At 37.0% G+C, this 23,043-nt stretch overlaps 1 protein-coding gene and 1 pseudogene across 8 annotated transcripts in view; one reads left to right on the top strand and one right to left on the bottom strand.

The window, feature by feature from the left end:
- Positions 1-23,043, bottom strand: part of C20H14orf39 (chromosome 20 C14orf39 homolog) — a 60,724-nt gene that overhangs the window by 28,056 nt on the left and 9,625 nt on the right. For all 8 annotated transcript variants that reach the window (XM_051826392.3, XM_089322595.1, XM_017349488.4 and 5 more), the window contains 8 exons: positions 22,806-22,926; positions 21,312-21,400; positions 17,935-18,065; positions 17,224-17,300; positions 10,020-10,081; positions 9,866-9,924; positions 7,050-7,111; positions 242-420 (listed from right to left, as the gene is read on the bottom strand). In XM_051826392.3, the coding sequence (XP_051682352.1) occupies positions 242-420; positions 7,050-7,111; positions 9,866-9,924; positions 10,020-10,081; positions 17,224-17,300; positions 17,935-18,065; positions 21,312-21,400; positions 22,806-22,926 (780 nt within the window). The remainder of the gene's footprint in view (positions 1-241; positions 421-7,049; positions 7,112-9,865; positions 9,925-10,019; positions 10,082-17,223; positions 17,301-17,934; positions 18,066-21,311; positions 21,401-22,805; positions 22,927-23,043) is intronic.
- LOC100348022 (ribosome production factor 1 pseudogene) lies at positions 5,053-6,328 on the top strand (annotated as a pseudogene).

Genomic DNA, 23,043 nt, shown 5'->3' with positions numbered 1-23,043 from the left:
TACCATCTTCAGCTAAATGTTTCAAGAAAAGTGAGAGGAGGGTCTGTGAAATGTTAGTAATTGTTCAGAGGGTGATGGGTACATGGAAGTTAATTACACTGTCTGTACACATATGTGTGTCTGAAATAATCCATAGTAAAAACTTGCTAATGTTACAGGTGTAGGCATCTTCCTATTCCTATCAGTTATTTATATAACCCAATATAGATAATTTTGTAGTGATTATTAATAAAAATCTCACATTTCAAATGATGGGGTTTTAGGAAACTGCACTTTCTCCAAAGATTCAGGTGTTTTTACAGCTTCAGGAGTTCTTAAAAATACAGAAATTTCAGGAGTTTGTGGAAAATTCTCAGTTCTTTCTTCTACTTTGTCACTATTATTTTCTATTGTCTTTCCGAAATGTTCTGTGTAGATAGCCTGAAAATTCAAACAGAAAACTATAAAAATAAATGTTACTGCATTAATCAGATATATACAAAAATGTGTACGGTAGAAAAACACTAATCTATGATGTTATTTAACGAAGTAAAATAAGAATAACTGGTGAAAGTGATACTAATATATCTAATAGAAATAATAATTATTTTTAATTATCTAAGTTCTGTTTTCTATCCTAGTTCCAAAAATGTAATTGATGGAGAAAAATGGTTAGGAGTGATTTTTCTTTTACAATTATCACATTATACTCTGGTCAAAGAACTGTACAGACTTTAAGATTCCCAGATAGTATAATAGGGAGCAATGTACTGTGCTGGGATTGTGATAAACAGCGAAGAAAAAAAGTGTAAGAAGTGCACCCTTGAAGGGAGAATTAGAGAGAAAACCACAGTGGAAATTCTATGGAAAAAAGAGGAATGCCGTGGACCTGTGTGGAAGGTGCAGATGCACAGCACGAACAGGAACGCAATACATGACTCCAGCAGGCAAGAGATGTGGAGGGCGCTAGCTTGGAGATGGCAGTGAGGTCAGAATGCAGCAAGCTGCGGTGATACAGCTGGAGGGAGAGTGAGGCAGGAGTCCAGCCTGGAGCCCTAGGGGCTCGAGGGTACCTGTAGACCCAGTGGATGTAAAAGGGCATGTTTCTCACTGCATCCTCCCCACAATGGCGCATGGCACCTAGCTGAGAGGCGGGGCACCATTCTGGGTGGACGTGACAGCTGTGGAAGCCCTCGTGTACATGCACAGCAGAAACTAGCTGAGACAGGACATTTCTCAGCAGTACCAGTGACAGCAGTGGCAGCAAAGAGCAACATTTGGTCAGTGGCTCTTGTGTATGGGTGTGATTCAGGGATTCTAGCAGAGGGAAAATCCATGGTCCCCTCTGACTTGGAGCCTGAGTGGGAGGATTGACAGGATTGACATAAGACCATGAGGCGCCCTAGCCTCCTAACATACCACAGCCCCTGGGGCCTCAAGTTGTGTAGGCACAGTACCCACAGACAGCAGGTTCAGGGAACATCTGCCTCTCTGTGGACCTGACTGAATGGTGGGGCAGACCCTCTGAGACGGGACTCTGTGACTGTACTGCATGAGAGGGTACAGGGTGCAGCTCCACATGCTTGGCGCTCCCAGGTTGCCATGGGCAGATCACTGTAGGGAGATGCACGCTCATAATGAAGACTGCACAGATCATCTGTATGGCTAATACAGTGGTGCGGATGAGTATTGCATCCACTGGGGGCTAATATACAAGCATGATCACCTTGGAGGAGAGGAGGTAAAGGTGTGATTGTAACAACAGAAGTAAACAACCCCCCCATCTGTTAACAAAAGATCTACCACACCAAACTTGAGTGTCACCCTGGACACTCGCCCCACCCTGGAGCACTGACCAGAGAGCCCTGGTCACACCCAGCACACACTTCCTGGTATTCACTGAAAGTGCAGACATTCCACTAAGCCACAGAGGTACAGTTCAAATATAAAAGCCATCAGAGGAAAAAACCAAGTATCTCTAAAAATACTTAAAAATAAACATAGAAATTCAAGAAACAAGAATAAGGCAGACAACATGATGCCACCCCAAGGAAACATAACAATATTTCAGTATTAGAATGTGAAGATGAAAAGATTGATGAAATGTCAGAAATGGAATTCAAAAAATTAATCATAGGATTACTCAAAAGCAACCAGAAGCAAATCCTTGAATTAAAGCAATCCATACATGACATGAATGAAAGTTTTTCCCATGAAATTGAGATTTTGAATAGAAATCAAAATGAAATATTAGAAATGAAGAATTTAATAGATCAAAAAAATGCAGTGGAAAGCCTTAAAAGGAGAAAGTAAATAATTAAGATTAGACAAGAAATAAACAAAACTGAAACAAAAAAATCAGTGAAATTAAGAGCTGGTTTTTTGAAAAAATAAACAAAATTGATACACTATTGGCCCAACTAACCAAAAAAAGAGAGAGAAAACCCAAATCAATTAATCAAAGAGGATAAAGGAAATATGACAACTGATACCACAGAAATAAAATGAATCATTAGGAATTACTACAAAGAGCTGTATGCCAACAAATCAGGAAACCCAGAAAAAAATGGATAGATTCCAGAACATATACAAACTACCAACATTAAGTCATTAGGACATGGAAAACCTAAACAGACCAATAACCAAGACTGAGGCTGAAGCAGTAATAAAGGCCTTCCCAACAAAGAAAAGCTCAGACCAGATAACTTCACTGCTGAATTCTACCAGATATTTAAAGAAAAACTATTTGCAATTCTTTTCAAGCTATTCAAAATAACTGAAAGAAAGAGAAATCTCCACAACTCCTTCTATGAAGCCAGTATCACCTTAATTCCTAAACCTCAAAAAGATACAACAACAGAAAAAGAGAACTACAGACCAACTTTCCTGATGAACACAGATGCAAAGATCCTCAACAAAATACTAGCCAACTGAATCCAACAATACATCATAAAGATCTTCACCCAGACCAAGTGGGATTTATCCCTGGAATGCAGGGATGGTTCAACATTCACAAATCAATCAATGTGATACATCACATTAACAAACTGAAGAACAAAATCCATATGATTATCTTAAGAAATTCAGAGATAGCATTTGATAAAATACACCCTTTCATGATGAAAACCTTAGGCAAATTGGGTATAGAAGGAACATTCTTCAACACATTCAAGGCAATTTATGACAAACCCACGGCCAGCATCCTATTGAATAGGGAAAAGCTGGAAGCATCCTTACTAAGATCTGGAACAGACAAGGCTGCCCCCTCTCACTATTGCTATTTAATAATAGCCCTCGAAGACTTATCCAGAGCCATCAGGCAAGAAAAAGAAATCAAGGGATATAAATTGGAAAGGGGGAAGTCAAATTATCCCCATTTGCCGATGACATGATTCTATATATAGGGGATCCAAAAGACTCCACTGAGAGACTACTGGAACTCATAAAAGAGTTTGGTAAAGTGGCAGAATATAAAATTAACACACAAAAATAATAGCCTTTGTATACATAGACAATTCCATGGCTAAAAAAGAACTTTTAAGGTCAATCCCATTCACAATAGCTACAAAAAGAATTAAACACCTTGGAATAAATTTTTTTTTTTATTTTTATTTTTTTTTGACAGGCAGAGTGGACAGTGAGAGAGAGAGAGAGACAGAGAGAAAGGTCTTCCTTTTGCCGTTGATTCACCCTCCAATGGCCGCCGCGGCTGGCGCGCTGCGGCCGGCGCACCGCGCTGATCCGATGGCAGGAGCCAGGAGCAAGGTGCTTTTCCTGGTCTCCCATGGGGTGCAGGGCCCAAGCACCTGGGCCATCCTCCACTGCACTCCCTGGCCACAGCAGAGGGCTGGCCTGGAAGAGGGGCAACCGGGACAGAATCCGGTGCCCCAACCGGGACTAGAACCCGGTGTGCCGGCGCCGCTAGGCGGAGGATTAGCCTAGTGAGCCGCAGCGCCGGCCTCCTTGGAATAAATTTAACCTAGGATGTCAATGATCTCTACAATGATAATTATAAAACACTAAGGAAAGATATAGAAGAAGACATAAAAAATGGAAAAATCTTCCATTTGAATGGATTAGAATCAATATCATCAAAATGTCCATACTAACAAAAGCAATTTACAAATTAAATAGGATCCCAATCAAAATACCAATGATATTCTTTTCAGATCTAGAAAAAATGATGAATTTATAAAGAGTTCAAGACATTCAACAATAAAACAAATAATCCAGTAAAGAAATGGGCAAAGGACTTGAACAGGCATTTTTCAAGAGAGGAAACTCAAACGGCCAATAGACACTGGAAAAAATGCTCAGGATCACTAGCCATCAGGGAAATGCAAATCCAAAACACAATGATGTTTCACCTCACCCTAGTTAGAATACCTTTCATACAGAAATCAACAAACAACAAATGCTGGCATGGATGTGGGGCAAATGTACCCTAATCCACTGTTAGTAACAGTGTAAACTAGTTCAATCATTATGGAAGACAGTATTGAGATTCCTCAGAAATCTGAAAATAAATCTACTAAATGACCCAGCCATTCCACTCCTGGGAATTCACCCAAACCAAAAGAAATCAGCATATGAAAGAGTTATCTTTAACCCCAGGTTCACTGCAGCTCAATTCACAATAGCTAAGATATGGAGTCAACCCAGATGTCCACTGGATTGGATAAAGAAATATATAATATGGGTAGATTAGATAAAAAAGTATATATACTATGGAGTACTACTCAGCTGTAAAAGAAAAAATGAAATCCTGTCTTTTACAACAAAATGAATGCAACTAGAAACCATCATACTTAGTGAAATGAACCAGTCCTAAAAAGACAGACATCATAAGTTTTCCCTGATCTTGGGTAACTAATAGAGTACCTAAAATGTAATATATTGGAGTGAAATGGACATTTTTGAGATTTTATGACTGTTTACTGCCCTTGTCTCTTCTGTTGAGTAACAGTGTTTTTTTATCTTCATACTATTTGTTGAACTCTTTATTAGTGTAGGGTTAACATTATGAACATTAAATAAACTAAAAATAGATCTTTGTAAAAATTAAGAATTGGGGCAAAGAACCAAAGAAAATGGCGAAGGCCGCAGATAAGACCGGCAGTTGGGGGAAGAAAAATCTGAAAAGGAAAGCCGTTACCGAAGAACCGCAGGAGGCTACAGTCGCTGGGGATGAGGCGACAGAAAGTGGGGTTCAGCCCCCGAAAGCAGCTGCATTTCCCCCAGGTTTCAGCATTTCCAAGATTAAGAACAAACAGCAGCAACACTTAATGTTCATGTGGTGGAAGCAACAGTAGCGCAAGGAAAAGTTGGCAGCTAAGAAAAAACTTAAAAAACAGAGAGGCTCTTGGTGATAAGGCTCCACCAAAGCCTGTACCCAAGACCATTGACAACCAGCGCGTGTATGATGAAACCATAGTAGACCCTAATGATGAAGAGGTTGCTTATGATGAAGCTACAGATGAATTTGCTTCTTACTTCAACAAACTTCTCCCAAGATTCTCATCACAACATCAGATAGACCTCATGGGAGAACAGTAAAACTTTGTGAACAGCTCTCCACAGTTATACCAAACTCACATGTTTATTACAGAAGAGGACTGGCTCTGAAAAAAATTATTCCACAGTGCATTTCAAGATTTCACAGATCTGATTGTTATTAATGAAGATCGTAAAACACCAAATGGACTGATTCTGAGTCATTTGCCAAATGGTCCAACTGCTCATTTTAAAATGAGTAGTGTTCGTCTTCGTAAAGAAATTAAGAGAAGAGGCAAGGACCCCACAGAACACAGACCTGAAATAATTCTGAATAATTTTACAACACGGCTAGGTCATTCTATTGGTCGTATGTTTGCTTCTCTCTTTCCCCATAATCCTCAGTTTATTGGAAGGCAAGTTGCCACATTCCATAATCAGCAGGATTATATCTTCTTCAGATTTCACAGATACATATTCAAGAGTGAAAAGAAAGCAGGAATTCAGGAACTTGGACCACGTTTTACCTTAAAATTAAGATCTCTTCAGAAAGGAACCTTTGATTCTAAATATGGAGAATATGAATGGGTCCATAAGCCCCGGGAAATGGACACAAGTAGAAGAAAATTTCATTTGTAAAGTACTGAGGGGATAACTTGGATTTTGCTGAACAGGCCTATCTTGAACTTGGTAAATTATTTCTGATGGAATACCCTTTTCAAAATGGCATTTACTGATTTCAAAAACTCCCTTTCATGTCTGGACAAAAATGACCAAGTACCCTGGACTGCCATTGTTTATATAGTAAATGTAAGTCATTTAGGTTTAATAAACCTTTTGTTTCATAAAAAAAAAATTAAGAATTGGAATAGGAGAAGGAGGAGAAGGAAGAAAGGCTGGAGCATGGGCGGGAGGGTGGGCAGAATAGGAAGTATCACTGTGTTCCTAAATCTGTATATGAAATACATGAAACTTGTATAACTTAAATAAAAATTTTTAAAAGGAATGTATATGCTATCTCCTTAAAAGGGAAAAGTAATTCAAATTCTAAGCAATCCTGCTGTCTTTGGCTTATCATATTTTTGCACATTTCTGCCCTTATTATCAATGTTCCACTTTCTCCACTTATACCAAATTCCATGCCAGCATCACTAGCGGTAGCTTAACTTACTATGCCACAATGCCGGTCTCGCTCTCTCTCACTCTCTTTTCTTCTCCCTGTCACTCAGCCTCTCAAATAAGTCAATAAATAAAATCTTTTAAAGATGTTTTTACAGGAATCACTGGTCTGTAATTCCTATGGTAAATCATTCAATCTGTTTTCCTCAATCACAATTCAGTGGTGGTCTTGATATATATTGTCACTTATCAATAACACCTTTTTATATATTTTCCCTTTTGTGGTTTAATTTTTAATATGAAAAATGGATTCTGTAACTCTCTGTAACTTCCTAATTATGAAGCTAAATACATGTCATATAATCAACCTTCACTGTACTAAATCTAAAATTAAAATGAACACAGGTTTTATATTGGAATGTTTTGATTAGAAATTAGAAACTGAACATTTTACTTACCTGTGAAGTACATTTTGATTCTCTTAAAGGTCTCACTGTCCCTTTATCTCCACACTCAGCATCTGTTTGTTATACGAAATTTTTTTGTAACTCATTGTAATAAAATGTTGGTTTTGTGATAGTCATTTTAATTTGCTTTGTATAGTTTTATCACTTAAATAAAACAAATTTTCCTATTTCATAATGTTGTCTAATAAAATAATATATACATGATATTATGTCCTGCTTTTTATTTAGCATATATGTCTGAGATTCATCCATATTATTCCACACATAGATTTCTTATTCTTACTGATTAAAATATTCCATTGTAAAACACAACACAATACGTCTATCCATTTTACTGCAGATTGGCATCTGGGTGTTTCTGCTTTGAAGCTATTATCAACAATGATGCTATGAACATTGTTTGATAATATCCTTGTTTGTATGTACATGGATTTCTCTAGACATACACCTAGGAGTGGAACTATGAAGTTTAGAGTATGTTTATTACTCATTTGACAGATGCTGAAGCTTTCCAAAGTAGTTGTGACAAGCAGCCCTCAACTAGCCTCAGAAAATCATTTAGTCTTCGTGTACAAAATTATCAGTTCCAGTTTTAATGTTTTAAAAATTTATTTACTTATTCAAAAAGTAGAGTTAGGGGGGTGGGAGGAGAGGGAGAGACAGAGAGAGATCTTCCATCTTCTGGTTCACTCCCCAAATAGCTGCAACAGCTGGAGCTGGGCAATCTGAAGCCAGGAGCCAGGAGCTTGTTCCAGGTCTCCCACATAGGTACAGGGGACCAAGTACTTGAGCCATCTTCCACTGCTTTCCCAGATGCATTAGCAGGGAGCTGAATCCAAAGTGGACCAGCTAAGCCTTGATCCGGCACCTATACAGGATGCCAGCTCTGCAAGTGGTGGCTTTACCTGCTGTACCACAGCGCTACCTCCCAGTTATAATTTAGCTTTGATTACATTACATAGTAATTTACTAACAGCTTCTTTTGTCCTATATTCTCATTAATACTTAGTATTGAAGGCTTTCTGAATTTTGCGCTCATCTGGTGGGTGTGTAATGATATCTGACTGTGGTTTTATTTTGCAGCTCTATGTTTTGCTAAGCATTTTTCTTTTAAAAATTTATTTATTTAATTTTATTTGAGAGGCAGAAGGAGAGAAAGAGAGACAGAGTAAGCTCTCCTCCGCTGGTTCACTCTCCAAATGCTCCCAATAGTTGGGGCTGGGCTGGGCTGGGCTGGGCTGGGCTGGGTTGAGCTCAGCTGACGCTAAGAACCAGCAATTCAATTCAGGTCTCCCATGTGGCAGCAACCCAACTACTTGAGCCATTCCTGACTGATTCCCAAAATCTGCATTAGTAGTAGGAAGCTAGAATTGGGAGTGGAGCTGGAGCTGGGACTGAGAACTCAGGCATTTCAATATGGCATGCCGTCCTCTCAAGTGGTGTCTTAACCACTATATCAAACACCCCACCCATTGAGCATCTTTTCATCTTTTCTGTCACAATAGTTTTATTTATTTGAAGTGCCTATTTGCATATTTTAAACATATTTCTGATGGGTTGTCTTTCTGCTTTATTGACAGGATTTTTTTACCTATTTTGGAAACTATTCTTATGACAGTTTCATGTACTGCAAATACATCCTGCTCAGTGGTCTGCCTTCTGCTCTTTCCATGATATCTTAATTTTAATATAGCCAAATTTATCAGTTTTTCTTTTATGATTGTGTTTTATAGTTCTTTAAGAAATCCTTTACAGGGAAGGCATTTGGCCTAACAGTAAAGCACTGGTTAAGATGCTCATATCCCAGCTCCAGCTACTAACTCCAGCTTCCTACCACTGCAAATCCTGAAAGGCAGCAGGTGATGGTTCAAATATTTGAGTCACCCACATAGGAGATCTAGACTGAGTTTCTGGCTCCCAGCTTCAGCCCAGCTAAGTCCTGGCTATTGCAGGCATCTGAGGAATATACCAGAGGATGGGAGTGCTCTCCTCCAAAACCTGCCACACGTATCTAACTATATTTTTATGTGTTTCTGTCTGTCTCTGTGCCCCTCCAGTAATAAAAAGAAGAAAGAAGAAAGAAAAAAAAAAAGAATATCCTTCCCTATCTTAAAGTCATGAAGATGTTTTTCAATGTGAATCTCTGAAAGCTTTATCATTTTTTGCTTCTTGCATCTAAGTCCTATCTATTACTTTTCACTGCATAGTAATTTCATCAAAGCATGAATCTGGAGTTCATTTCAAAAGGTCCTGAGATGGGTGTTTGGCATAGTGATTAACACATTGCTTAGGACCCCCACAACTCTGCCTGGGTTTTAATCCCAGTTTGGATCCCAATTTTAGTTTCCTGATAATGCAACCCTGGAAGACAACAGGTGGTAGCTCAAGGAGTTGGGTTCTTGTTACCCACAGAGGAGACCTGGATTGAGTTTCTGACTCCTGGCTTCCGCTTAGTCAAGCCCTGACTATTACAGGCATGTGGGAAGTGAGCTAGTATATAGGAGATTGATGTATCTCTCTCTATCTCACCCTCTCTATCTATTCCTCTCCCTTTCCCCCACCCCTGCCTTTCAAATAAAATCAAATTTTAAAAATTTTGGGGAGGATAAAAGAAAAAGCATATATACTAATAGAAAAAAAAAGACCAAAAGAATCTGAATAAGTATATATGGCGTCACTGAAGTCTGGTGGTATTTTTGTTTCCTTTACATTTTTGTTTTCAGATTTTTCTTCAGTAAACGTATTTGAAAAGAATAAAAACATAATGTTATTTTCTCTGCTACTTGGGAAAAATATGAACAGAATACCTGTATGTCCTTTTTCAAACCACTGATTACAATTTGATTGCTTCTGTGGAGATAACAACCTAGAATGCAATAAATACATTTTTATATCATTTCCTAAGTTGATATTCAGAAATTCTTTTGGAAATTAAGGCACTTTTTTATTTTTAAAAATTACCTGAATTGCATTAGATTTTGTGAACTTTTTGAATGGCTATTTACACCAGAGTCACTAAATATCTGAAAGAAAGAAATTAAGCATCAGAACTGGCTACACAAAACAAAAATTTTTCATTTGCCATAACTACTCAGGGCTCTGTCATTTCATGAGCTTCTTCACCACCACCATTATTATCAATATCAGCAACTCCAAATGTTAACTGCACATATACATACAAACATGAAGCCAAATACAACAGAAGGTTTTCTCAAGGAATCTGACATTTTCGAAAAGTATAATAACTATTTGTGATAGTACTTTACATTTTAAGTTAAAGCTTTTAAAATATTATTCTATTCATATTTATACCCAATCAAATGAATCTTACCATTTTCTCAATTGATTACCTAATTTTTGTGTCCCTCTATCCTCTATAACCTCTTAAATTGCACAGAGGAAAGGAAAACAGATTAAAAGATTATAGCTTGGCCTTTAAAAAAAGATTTTATTTATTTAAAAGGCAGAGATACCGAGACAGAGGGAGAGAGGGAGAGAGATACAGAGATAGATCTTCTATCTGCTGGTTCATTTCCCAAACGGCTGCAAAAGCCAGGTCTGCTCTAGGCTGAAGCCTGGAACTCCATCCAGGTCTCCCATGTGGGTACAGGAGCCCAAGCACTTGAGCCATCTTCCACTGCTTCCCTAGACACATTAGCAGGGAACTGGATCAGAAGTGGAACAGCCAGGACTTGAACAACTGCTCATATCGGATACTGGCCCTGAACTTTTAAAAAAATATATTTGGAAAATAATATTTCATTTATTACTGTAAATAAAATATTTCAATATTAGTATCTATCATTGCTTTATTATTGTTTATTTCAAGCCTTTCATTCTCCCTGTGTTGCTGCTCTTTTGAATAATCCCTGAATTTTGTTATTTGACCCCAAATTAAAATATCTTTAACAGAAGCTTCTCATTTATTAAAATAAGTAAATTCTGTCATTTTATTTTACTTTTAGATTATAAAAATATGTCAAACTCCCTTAAAGAACAAATGATATTACTATTTGATATATATTTGAGACAAGGTAAATGTCTGTACACGGCTCCAGATTCAACTACCCATATATTTTGAGTATCTGTTTTGAGTAGATGCCAAGAAGCAAAACTGCTGAGCCTAAGCAGTTTTGATTTTATAAGTACTGTGACCTACTCCTCCAAATGACTGTACAAAATTATACCACTAGTATTCTTGACCTTACTAGATAATATGAAACATTTTAATGAATGCTAATTTGAGAGGTGAAAACACATTTGCATTTCCTTGTACTCCTGGCGTCAGGCATCTTATTATCTTTAGTGGTCCCTTGTCTCTTATGTGAACTGCCTTCTTATCTTCTGCCCATTTTTACTGTCTTTTCATTAATTTGTAAGAGTTACTAGGCATTTTTAAATATATTATACATTTTAGATAGCAATCCTTTGTCCATTCTGTTATTATCTTTTTAACAAGTATCTGTTGCTATATATAATTTTTTAAATTTAGAAGTAGTTGTTCATCAATTTGTCTTTTTTCTGCACAACAATGTTATAATTACCATGTTTTGATGCCATTTTAAATGGGGGGATAAAAAATGTTATAGAACTAGATAGTACCTATGATTGCACAATCTTGTGAATGTACTATAAATCACTAAATTTATACTTTTTAAATGGTGGGTTTAACAGTATGTGAATTATACCTTAATGACATACTTTTTTTTTAAGTAAAAAATAAATGGACAGAAGATGTTTGGCCTAGCAGTTAAGATGCCACTTTGGAAACTTACATCCCATCTAGCCTGGGTTTGAGTCCTGGCTCCACTGATTTCAGTTACCTGCTAATGCAGACCACAGGAAACAGCAGGTGATGGCTTAAGTGGATGGGTCCCTGCCACTGTGGGAGACAGGACTGAACTCCCAGCTCCCAGCTTCAGTCTAGCCCAGCCCCAGCTGCTGGAGGCATCTGGACAGTGAACCACTGTATGAAGGTAGTGGTATGTATGTATGTATGTGTGTGTGTGTGTTTCTCTCTCTCTCTCTCTGTTGGAGGCATTGGGAGAGTGAACCATTATATGGAGCTCTGTGTGTAGTATATGCTTTTCTTTCTCTCTCTTCATGCTCTGTCCCCCTTCTCAAATAATTAATCTTTAAGATAAATAAAATTAATGAACTCTTATTATCTAGAAGTACTTCCTCCTTTCGTCTCTCTCACCCACCCTCCTACTCTTCAAAAGATACCAGACTCAGTTTTTTCAGGTGAATTCTACCTAATTTTTAAGGATTAGATGAGAATTTCCCAAACTTGACACTATTGAGATTTGACTGGATAATCATTAGTTAAGGCTTATCTTTAGACCCATTACAGTCTAGTAGCATCTCACTCCCACACTGTGACAATAAAAACATTTTTAAACATTGTCAGATTTTCCCTGAGAAGTTAAAGTACCCCCAGTTGAGAACCACTGGATTAAATAATCTTTTAAACAAACAATTCTAAAAGATAGAAGGGGGAATAAAAAAGAGAAACATTTACTTAAAATTTAGTTTTTACTGTTAATTTATTCATATTTTATCTTTTTCCAGCCTATTTAGCAATTTATGTTATCTAGAAAACTGTCCATCTCACTTAAATTTTTTTATTTATTGGTATGAAATCTTATATAATATTCTCTTACGATGTTTAACAAGACTTCTAGTGGTGATCACTGTGGCTAGCATTAGCCTAGACCAACCATAGATATTGTTGGCATTTTGAGTTTTGATTCCAGGCACTCTTATATGGGACATGGGTGTCCCAAGCAGCAGCTTATCCTGCTGTGCCACAAAGCTCACCCCTGGAAGTTCAGATTCCCCCCAACTTAATCATTCTTTTAAAAATTTTCTATTTTAACTTATTTTTTTTCCAAATCTTATTTTTTTTAAGATTTTATTTATTTCATTTGAGAGGTAGAGTTACAGACAGAGAGACACAGAGGTAAAGGTATTCCATCCACTGATTCACCCCCCAATTGGCCACAATGTTAGGAGCTGGGCCAATCCTGAGCCAGGAACTTCTTCTGGGTCTCCCACGTGGTGCAGGGGCCCAAAGCAGAGAGCTGAATAGCAGAGAGCTGGATCGGAAGAGGAGCATTTGGGATACTGGTGCTGCAGGCAGAGGCTTAATCTACTACATCACAGTGCTGCCCCAGTCTTTTTCTTAATAACTAATTTTCGGTGCCACTGAATTTCCAAAGTGTACCGATTTTTTTTTACTGTGCTTCAGATAAATAGAAAAAACAGTTATAATATTGATCTTCAACTTCACCATTCATGCTTCTATGCACATCAGGCTAAGAAGTTCAGTTCACTTTGAAAGCATGAGAGCATCTAGACCTTTGCGTGGTATATGCCATTTCTGGGAAGTATACCTGGAGGCTAAGTACTGCCTTCTACAAATAACTGCCCCCTTGTTTAAAAAGAAGAAACACATACTGAAGTAGTTTCCTGATTTGTTTGGCATTACAGGAAGCAAGCTTTGGTGCTAAGTATTTTTCAATGGTTATGTAAGCAAAGCTGAACTGTAAATCTTTTCATTCAGGAATATGTAATTAAGACTGTGGAATGGGTTTAAAACTATTGGTAGGGGATATTTTAACTTATTTAAAATACTGGATAACCTATTAATGTAGTTGAAGTGACATCCTGATAATAGGGACTCCATTTTACAGACGAGACTCTTGAAAAAGCATCCTTCACTGTGAGATCATGGATCTAAAACTAAAGACAACAGCAACACACTACATTCTCCTTGGCTGAATACAGAAAATCCCGAGCATGACTGTTCAAGCTTAAAACATATAGGCTACACCTGGACTAGTCTAGACTGTAATTTTTTTTGTAAGATTTAGTTATTTGAAAGGCAGAGTTAGAGAGAGGCAGAGACAGAGAGAGAGAGAGAGGTCTTCTATCTGCTGGTTCACTCCCCAAATGACTGTAATGACTGGAGCTGTGACAGTCTGAAGCCAGGAGCCAGGAGCTTCTTCCAGATCTCCTATGTGGGTGCAAGGGCCCAAGCACTTGGGCCATCTTGTACTGGTTTCAGCAAGGAGCTAGATCAGAAGTGGAGCAGCCAAGACTTGAACCGGCACCCATATGGGATGCTGGTGCCACAAGTGGATGTTTAACCTACTATACCACAGCACTGGCCCTGTTTATTTTAAGTAAACTAGTTTCTTTCATTCTTTTTAAAAATTTTATTTATTTATTTGAAATTAAGAGTTACAGAGCGGCAGAGACAGAGAGAGGTCTTCCATCCACTGGTTCACTCCCCAGATGGCCGCAACAGCCAGAGCTGAGCTGATCCAAAGTCAGTAGTGTCCTCCAGGTCTCCCACATGGGTGCAAGGGCCCAAGGACCTGGGCCATCCTCTACTGCTTTCCCAGGCCATAGCAAAGAGCTGGATTGGAAGAGGAGCAGCCAGGACTCAAATCGGCACCCATATGGGATGCTGGTGCTGCAGACTAGAGCTTTAACCTGCTGTGCCACAGTGCTGGCTCCAAACTAGTTCCTTGGGGGAGAGATTATCTTTCTGTTTGACATCTTTTATATTATGGGATGTGAAGATAGCAATTCTTTAGAATTGTCAAGATATCTTTTATACTTTAGTAAATGGAAAATTTTGGTGAATATTGCAAACAAAAATTTAATTGTACTCTTTGTATGTTGGGTACAAAGTTTGCTAATCACTGATTGTTATTCAGATCCCCTATATCTTATTTTTCATCTATTTGATTTCCCTGTGGCAGAAACTGTCAGTTGCCTATCCTACCCAAAGTGTATTTTTTCCTTGTGTTCTGCTTTAAACACAACAATCTGTATTTTCCAATCTCTCCTGAAGAGAGAGCTAGCCATTTAAGTTCTGCCAATAAAATGACATCAACACCCATTTAAGGAGCTTCCAGGAAAGATCCCTAAAAATGGGACTAACTTAGGTAGCCTTTCTACTTTTTTCATTTATGTCTGGGAAAAGATAACTTCTGACTACATGAGGTGATGGGGAAGTGAAAGCTGAGCATGAAGGACAGCAGAAAAGCACAGGATAGCACAAAAAAAAGCCTGAGAAATAATAGGATGGTGCCCTGAGCCTGGAGTCTGAATCACCTACATTAGAATTTCATGGCAGGTCAATGAAAAACAAATGTTCACTTTGGCTATAATAATAGGCTATAATCTTATTGGTTTGATTTCTATTGTCTCACATGCAGCCAAACTTAAACCCTGAACTCAAAATCAGTACTTTTGAAAGAGCTACATTCAAGCCTCTTGTGCTGTGGATTTCTTTGGCATTACATCAATATTTATTTTAAACTTGTATAATTTGAAACTTTGTAATTTAACCCAATGTGGTATTTATGATTTCTTAGTGAATTATTCTTCTAGAAATATGAACTACATTTACGCCATTAATGTTTTTCACCTTAAACTCTATTTATATGATATTTGTTATATATCATCTTTGTTTTGTTTTGCATTTGCTTCACATATATTTTCTACTCTTTTATATTTAGCCTTTGTCAAGTTGTTTCAGGTGTTGTGCTTTAACAGTATGAGTACATAGCTATATTTTGTTTATATATACCATAGATGTGCCTCTGTCTTTCAATGAGTATTTAACCCAGTCTCATTTTTATGATCATTGTTCTGGTTTGCTCAGAACTATTTCTTGCATCTTGCATTTGTTTTGTACTTAGAGTTTTGTACTTAGAATGCTTTCTAGCTATTTTTTCTATGCCCCTCCTACTCCTGCTATTGTTGGCTTAAGTTTTCCTTGCTTTACCTTTTTTCTTCTACTGTCTTAAAATTTTTTAAAGATATTTTTGTTTATTTAAGGGAGTTACACAGAGAGAAGAAGAGGCAGAGAGAGGCAAAGAGAGAGAGAGAGAAAGAGAGAGAGAGAGAGGGAGGGAGGGAGGGAGGGAGGGAGGGAGGGAGAGGTGGGGATGTCTTCTATTTGCTGGTTCACTCCCCAACTGGCCACAATGGCTGGAGCTCTGCCAATCCGAAGCCAGGAGCAAGGAGCTTCCTCTGGGTCTCCCACGTGGGTGCAGGGGCCCAAGCACTTGGGCCATCTTCTACTGCTTTCCTAGGCCATAGTGGAGAGCTGGATTGGAAGTGGAGCAGCCAGGTCTTGAACCGGCACCCATATTCGGGATGCTGGCACTGTGGGCAGCAGCTTTACCCGCTACATCACAGCGCCAGCCCCTTTTGTCTTAAAACTTACACATTCTATTTCTATTCTGATGGTTACCCTTAAATGTTTAACCTACATGTATAAATTTACTCTTTTCTACCTACCTCCATCACCCCCTCCCAAAAGAATTTTAGTAATTTTTTTTCTCATTTATCTTTCCACTTTCATTCCACATTGATAGCATCTGGAATTTTAATAACAGATTTAAAATTTTTTTTATAATTACCATACATTTAAGCTGAAGTTTCACTAAATACACTGGTCACTGTTACCCTTTATCTATGAATTAATGGGAAAATAGTTGTATCTTTCAGTGAGAATTTTCCTCTAGACTATTTTCAGGAGGATGGGAGAAACAAAGCTGTGTAACACCAATAGCTTTGTAGGTGGTGTGCTCCTTATTCTTTATTAGCATCAAGAACCACCCAGGGTACCCATTTGTCCCCCTCACCCACCTCTCATAGTCACTGCTTTCATCTGGAGGCAGTCCTCATATTGCTGGTCCTGATCAAACGCAGAGTGAATATGGGATGAAGAGAGGTTAACTAAACTAACCCCTACTAAGATAACCCAACCAATTGCCCTATTCATTATCTCCAGACTTCTATCTAATGGAACAATGTTGTCTCATGCATGTCCCAGGCTACAACTTCTCTCTCAATCTAATCCTATTTTCCTCTTTCAGAGATTTCTCATAGTTTTGGTCTACTAAGTACAGAGCTTTGTATTTTAATATATTTTGTATTATTTTTAGGGGTAAGGGGGAAAATTATGTTCAGAATATCATATTGAAATTTTTTAATTTTTTTAACCCTGAGTTTAGTGGCTGATTTAATATGTTTACCACACATAAACACACACCCCTCCATATAATAAGTATAGTACATTCATTATTTTATTTAATGCAAGCAAATATTTAATTTGTACTATTAAAAAGTAAATACCTACCTGTGTATCATTTTCTTTTTGTCTGAAGTCAATATTGGCGAGCTTTGACCACTTCACAGAACTTTCTTCTTTTTTATCTAGATTATTAAGTAGTATTACCTCAAATCAATTCTGGAGACAGAATCAAATACTATCCCCAACATTTAACCTAACCTTGTAATTTAAAAATCAAATCTGCATGTATACTTAATTTAAATTAAAATAAATTGTAGACAAACGCTTAATTTCTCACAATGCAACAGTTACTACAATCAGAATGTGTAATGGCAAAATGTCCAACTGACAAAACTACATTTTATAATGGGTAACTAAAGGTAGAGTGGTGATATTAATGCTAGCGGGAAAACAGCCAATGTAGTTAATCTAATCGGTAGATCCATTTTATAAAACCTCAATCAAGTCTGCTACTCACTCAAATCTCACATACTGTTCACATACAATTCCTCAAATGAAAAAGATAAAGCTATTCATTCTCCTCTGATAGCTGTGCAACCTGATCAGAGAATTTTTTTTAAATATATCATGTGAGTGATTTCTTTCTCAAAGAGAAAAAAAGGACATTTCTTGTTTGCTCTCAGAAAGATTTAAAACAGCTACTTCTGACTATATAAGTTCTTATACACCAAATGATAACTAAAATTGCTTCTTTCTATTTCTTCTTCTGTGTGTTTGCAAAGAAAATGAAATTTTTGAATAATAAGCATACTGTACCTGTAACTCTTGGTTCTGAAGAATGTATCTTTATTGGTCTTACTAAGTTCTGAGATTCATAAGGAAGAAATAATTTAGTACTTTGAGGGGTTTTATTCAATACAAGCACATGCTCATCTTTTTCAAAAATTCTAAAGAGAAGAATTGATTAAATTAAATATTAGTTAAGTATTTCAAAACTATAAAATAAATACTGTGTAGTTAAAAATCTCTCCTTCTGCAGACATATTGAAACTGAGATCCATAGAATTTAAAGATTTGCCCAATATCATTAAATTACTTGTTAGTATGGTCAGAGCCAAAGCAAATTTTTCCTTATTAAGTACAGTGTTCTTCTCAGTATACTATAACTTTTAAACACACACACTTATTTATTTTTAAATTATGTATTTATTTTGAAGGCAGAGAGACAGAAATAAGACTTTACATTTGCTGGTTCAGTCCCCAAATTCCCAACACAGCCAGAGCTGGACCAAGCAAAAGGAAGAAGCTCAGAACTAGCTTCTGGTCTTCCCTATGGGGTAAAAAGTATCCAAGTACTTGAGTGATCACCTGCAACCTCCCACAGCGTACATTAGCAGAAAGTTGGAGTTGGGAAAATCAAGACTTGAATTCATGCACCCCAACCCTAAGTGGTTCCTTAACTTCTACACCAAATGCCTGACCTGGTATACCACATTCTTATTTTTAAAACATAACCGGGGGCAGGCATTTGGCATAGTGGTTAAGACCCCACCTGGAATACCTGCATCCCATCAAAGTCTGAGTTTGAGTTCCAGGTATGTTCTCAATTCCAGCTTCCTACTAATGTGTACCCTGGGAGATAGTAAGTGATGGCTCAAGAAATTAGACTCCATGAGAGACCTAGCCCTGGATTGGGCTCTGCCCAGCCCTGTCAACTGTGGGAACCAGTTGAACCAAAGGAAAGGAAAGAACTTTTATGTGCCCCTCTCTCTCTCTCTTTCTCCCTTCCAAATAGAATGAACATTTAAAAAAATCATTTAAGAAGATTTTTCAAACACATTAAGACCATTTAAGCCAAAACTTTAAACACATTTTCTATTTCAGCGTACTTGGAGGTTGAAAAAGATTTATACAGAAACAAATCAACTAGGGTGAATACAGAAACCAATAAAAATATTATAATCATAAATGTGTCTTTTAAGTTTCTTAGTTGAAGAGCAACTTCACTGAATTTTTTCTAATTCAAAGAAATAGAATAAATATTAGCAAAATAGAGTAACTCTTCACTCCCTTATCATGGTGGATATGTTCCAAGATTCAGTAAATGCCTAAAACCTTGGATAGTTTCATATATATATGTATATATATATTAAATATATAAATATGAGATATATCTCTCTCCCATGTTTTTTCCTGTACACATACACAAATTTAATCCCTTTTCCACATTAACTAAGTTTTTATGTGTTATGGCTGTAACTTTTGCAGTTTGAGATACAACAGCAATATCAGCATGAATTTCTTTTTCTTTCTTCACGATTTCACACAGATTTGTTCTTGCCATAGAAATTAACAATCTCAGCATAGTTTTTTTATTTCTTTCCTTATTTAAGTCAATAGCTTTTACCTTCTTCATTTAAAGGGAGCACTTTACAGCTTTTCTTTGGCATATCCACCTTGGGGCCAAGTTGCACTTTAGGATCATTAGAAAGTAAAATAAGGGTTAACTGAACACAAACACTGTGTTACAGTGACAGTTGATCTGATAATCAAGAAGGCTGTGATATGACTAACACGGGGAAAGGATATGGGAATGAAGGGGCAGTATACAGGTACCAAATGCAACCTGGATACACTGGACAAAGGGGTGAATCACATCCTGGGCAGGAAGAAATGGGACAATGAAAGAGTTTACCAAGCTATGAAGATTAGCTGACCAAGCTATGAAGATTAAAATTTAAAAATTGTTCATTTCTGGAATTTTCCACTTAATATTTTTGGACTGTAGTTGACCACTGGTAAACAAAATTTATGGAAAGCAAAATCATGGATAAGCGGTACTAGTCTATACACTGAGTAAAACCAAGAAACCCATGTGAGAGACCAAGATGGAGTTCCTGGTTCCTAGCTTCGGACTAGCCCAGACATGGCTACTGTGCTGTTAGGGAGTGCACCAGCAGACAGAAGATCTCTCTCACTTTTTCTCTTTTCCCCTCCCAGTCTATTGCTCTGCCTTTCAAATAAGTCTCTTTTTAAAATTATTAAATAATTATGTAAGTTCCTTTAAGTAAACAAAATTTTAAATTAAAATGCCACACATAAAGCAAAATTCTGTACATTTACAGTACCTTTTTTCAGTCAATTTCATTATGGAATTAAAGATATGCTGCATGGGAGTGGGGACATCAAATAAACAGATCTAAGGAAATGGGATATGGCAAATTGGGAGAGGAGCATGTTGAAAAATCAGGATAAGGGTGAATGAAGACTAAGGAAAGGAATTTAAGAGGATGAAAAAGAAAGAAAAAGTAAAAATCAATCAGAAACAAAAATAGTACTTTTTGTCACATAATTACAGACAAAAAGCAATCTTCATCTGTAATGCCTATACCACTAATGTCATTACCACTAATACCAAAAAACTATGCAAGCCACAAATTTAGTAGCATACGTGGCTCATCGTCACCCTTTGTAGCAAAGGAAGAATTGGTCAAACTTGTGACCAGGGTGATAGAAAGGAAAATGCATCGCTGTTCCCATTTGTTTCCCCGGTTTTACTTCTATTGCTAACTTATCACGACAAAACAACAGATTATACAGAGAATAGCAGAAGTGCTGCTGTCATCTTTCTCTCTACAAATTATTCTTGCTTTACTAACAATTAGAATTGAGTATTAGTTCATAAAGTTTGTTATTTTTATAAGAAATTGGGACTGGTGCTGTGGCATGGTGGGTAAAGCCATCACCTGCAGTACCAGCATCCCACAAGGCGCCCATTTGCGTCCCAGCTGCTCCACTTCCGATCCAGCTCTCTGCTATTGCCTGTGAAAACAGTAGAAGATGGCCCAAGTCTTGGGCCCCTGCAACCACATGGGAGACCTGGGAGAGGCTCCTGGCTCCTGGCTTTGAATGGGCACAGCTCCAGCCATTGTGGCCATCTGGGGAGTGAACCAGCAGATGGAAGACCTCTCATCCTCTCTCCCTCCCTCTGTGTGTTTGTGTGTGTGTATGTGTGTAACTCTTTCAAGTAAATACATAAATCTTTTTAAAAATAAAAGAAATTAACATAAGTAGCCTGCACAAAAAATATGTGGAAACTGTGAAAATATTAGTGGCTTAGATTAGAACACACTCAAACTTTTGAACACAGAAAACTTGTCCACATAAAATCCAATGTTAAAGTTTAACCATACCTTTCTTTCAACTCCTTTCTCTTTTCAGTACTTTTGTTCTTTTCTTCTAGACTTTCTGAAAGATTCTTAGTTTCATAGAGTCTCGCAATCTAGCAAACAGAAAAATGGGTAAGCAAAACAACTACTTGCAAAGCAGTAGTGAGTGTATGTGTTAACTAATGAGTATGATTTTCCCTATATATATTCTTTTATCAAAAATTGCTAAAACAGGGTCAAAATTAACAATAAATCACATCCCTTTAGCTTTTTTTGTAACTCCACTAGCAAATGTTTGTTGTTTTAAAAAGAAGTCAAAAGCAAAATAGAGATTGCTTCCTTGAATAGTAAATAGTATATAGTTACCACATACATGGCCATTTTAAACAGTTCATAAAAAATGGAATTAAAAGACACATTTATTGGGGCTAGTGCTGTGGCACAGAGGGTGAAGCCGCCACCTGCAGTGCTGGCTTCACATGTGGGTGCTGGTTCAAGTCCCAGCTATTCCTCTTCCAATCCAGCTCTCTGCTATGACCTGGGAAAGCAGTGGAAAATGGCCCTAGTCCTTGGGTCCCTGCACCAACGTGGGAGACCTGAAAGAAGCTCCTGGTTCCTGATTGGCTCAGCTCGTCATTGTGACCATTTGGGGAGTGAACCAGCAGATTGAAAACACCTCTCTCTCATTCTCTCTCTCTGCCTTTCAAATAAATAAATCTTTTTTAAAAAATACAATTTTGTTGCTGATAATGCTTGAAATTCATGCTTATGAAGGGTCTTTCAAAATTTGGGGCACCAAATTAAATCTTTTAATACCATTTTCCTTTGAAATACCTTCTTTAAAAAAAAAAGTCCTTTCTCATTACTAAAATTACATTACTGTCACTTTGTACTTCATAAGTAAAGATGATAAATATATCCCCTTCAACAGAATTTCAAAAAAAATTAAAAAGTAGGTGTTATATTCAATTTTTTCTCAAAATTAGAAAGTGACTTTGATGGGTTCTCATCTAATTAGAAAGTGACTTTGATGGGTTCTCACCTATGTGACTGAAAGTTACAACTCAGTGGATGACACTAAAGATATTTTCAAGAAAATCATAAAGGCTGGATCTAGTTCTAGCCTAGATCTCCAAAGATTATAAGTTCTAGCTTAAATTTCTAAAGATTATAAACTACACTCATAAAATTTTCAAGATTAAATTCTTACTGTTTTGTTCCTTTTTTTTCTTCGGAAAATACCTTTGTAGCTATTTTAATGCAATTAAATTCTGTTACTAAGTTACATCTTGTTCTCTCCTCTTCTTCTTTCCTCAAACTTCAAAGAAGGCTAAACTATTTCCCAAAATTCATAGTTGAATATATTCAGTATATGAAATCATATTGGCTTCAAGGAAAATCAGAGGCAAATAAATTATCGTAAACCCTTCCTCATACTCAGACTCTCAAGCATATCTTTAGTAAAACTATCAACCAACATACCATTATACCTATTAAGAAACATGACAAAATATATACCTTATTTAAATAATTGATTTCTATTTCCATTTCTTCTGCTTCTTTCTTCAATTCAGATGAACTTCTGGTAAAGCTGTTGGCATGTTTAAGAATTTCTTGTGTTTTACATCTCAAATTAACTCTTTTTATGTTAAGGAACTACGTCATATAAATAAATTTTATATTTATGATATATGTACTATATCAAAGTTAATATTATATAACATTATTTATATGTATATTCCATAGAAGTAATAAA

Source organism: Oryctolagus cuniculus, chromosome 20 (genome assembly GCF_051225735.1).
Source record: "Oryctolagus cuniculus isolate XC-2025 breed Fujian yellow rabbit chromosome 20, ASM5122573v1, whole genome shotgun sequence".
NCBI lineage: Eukaryota > Metazoa > Chordata > Mammalia > Lagomorpha > Leporidae > Oryctolagus > Oryctolagus cuniculus.
Note: the sequence above shows the minus strand (reverse complement) of the source record. Positions and strands in the feature narration are given on the sequence as shown.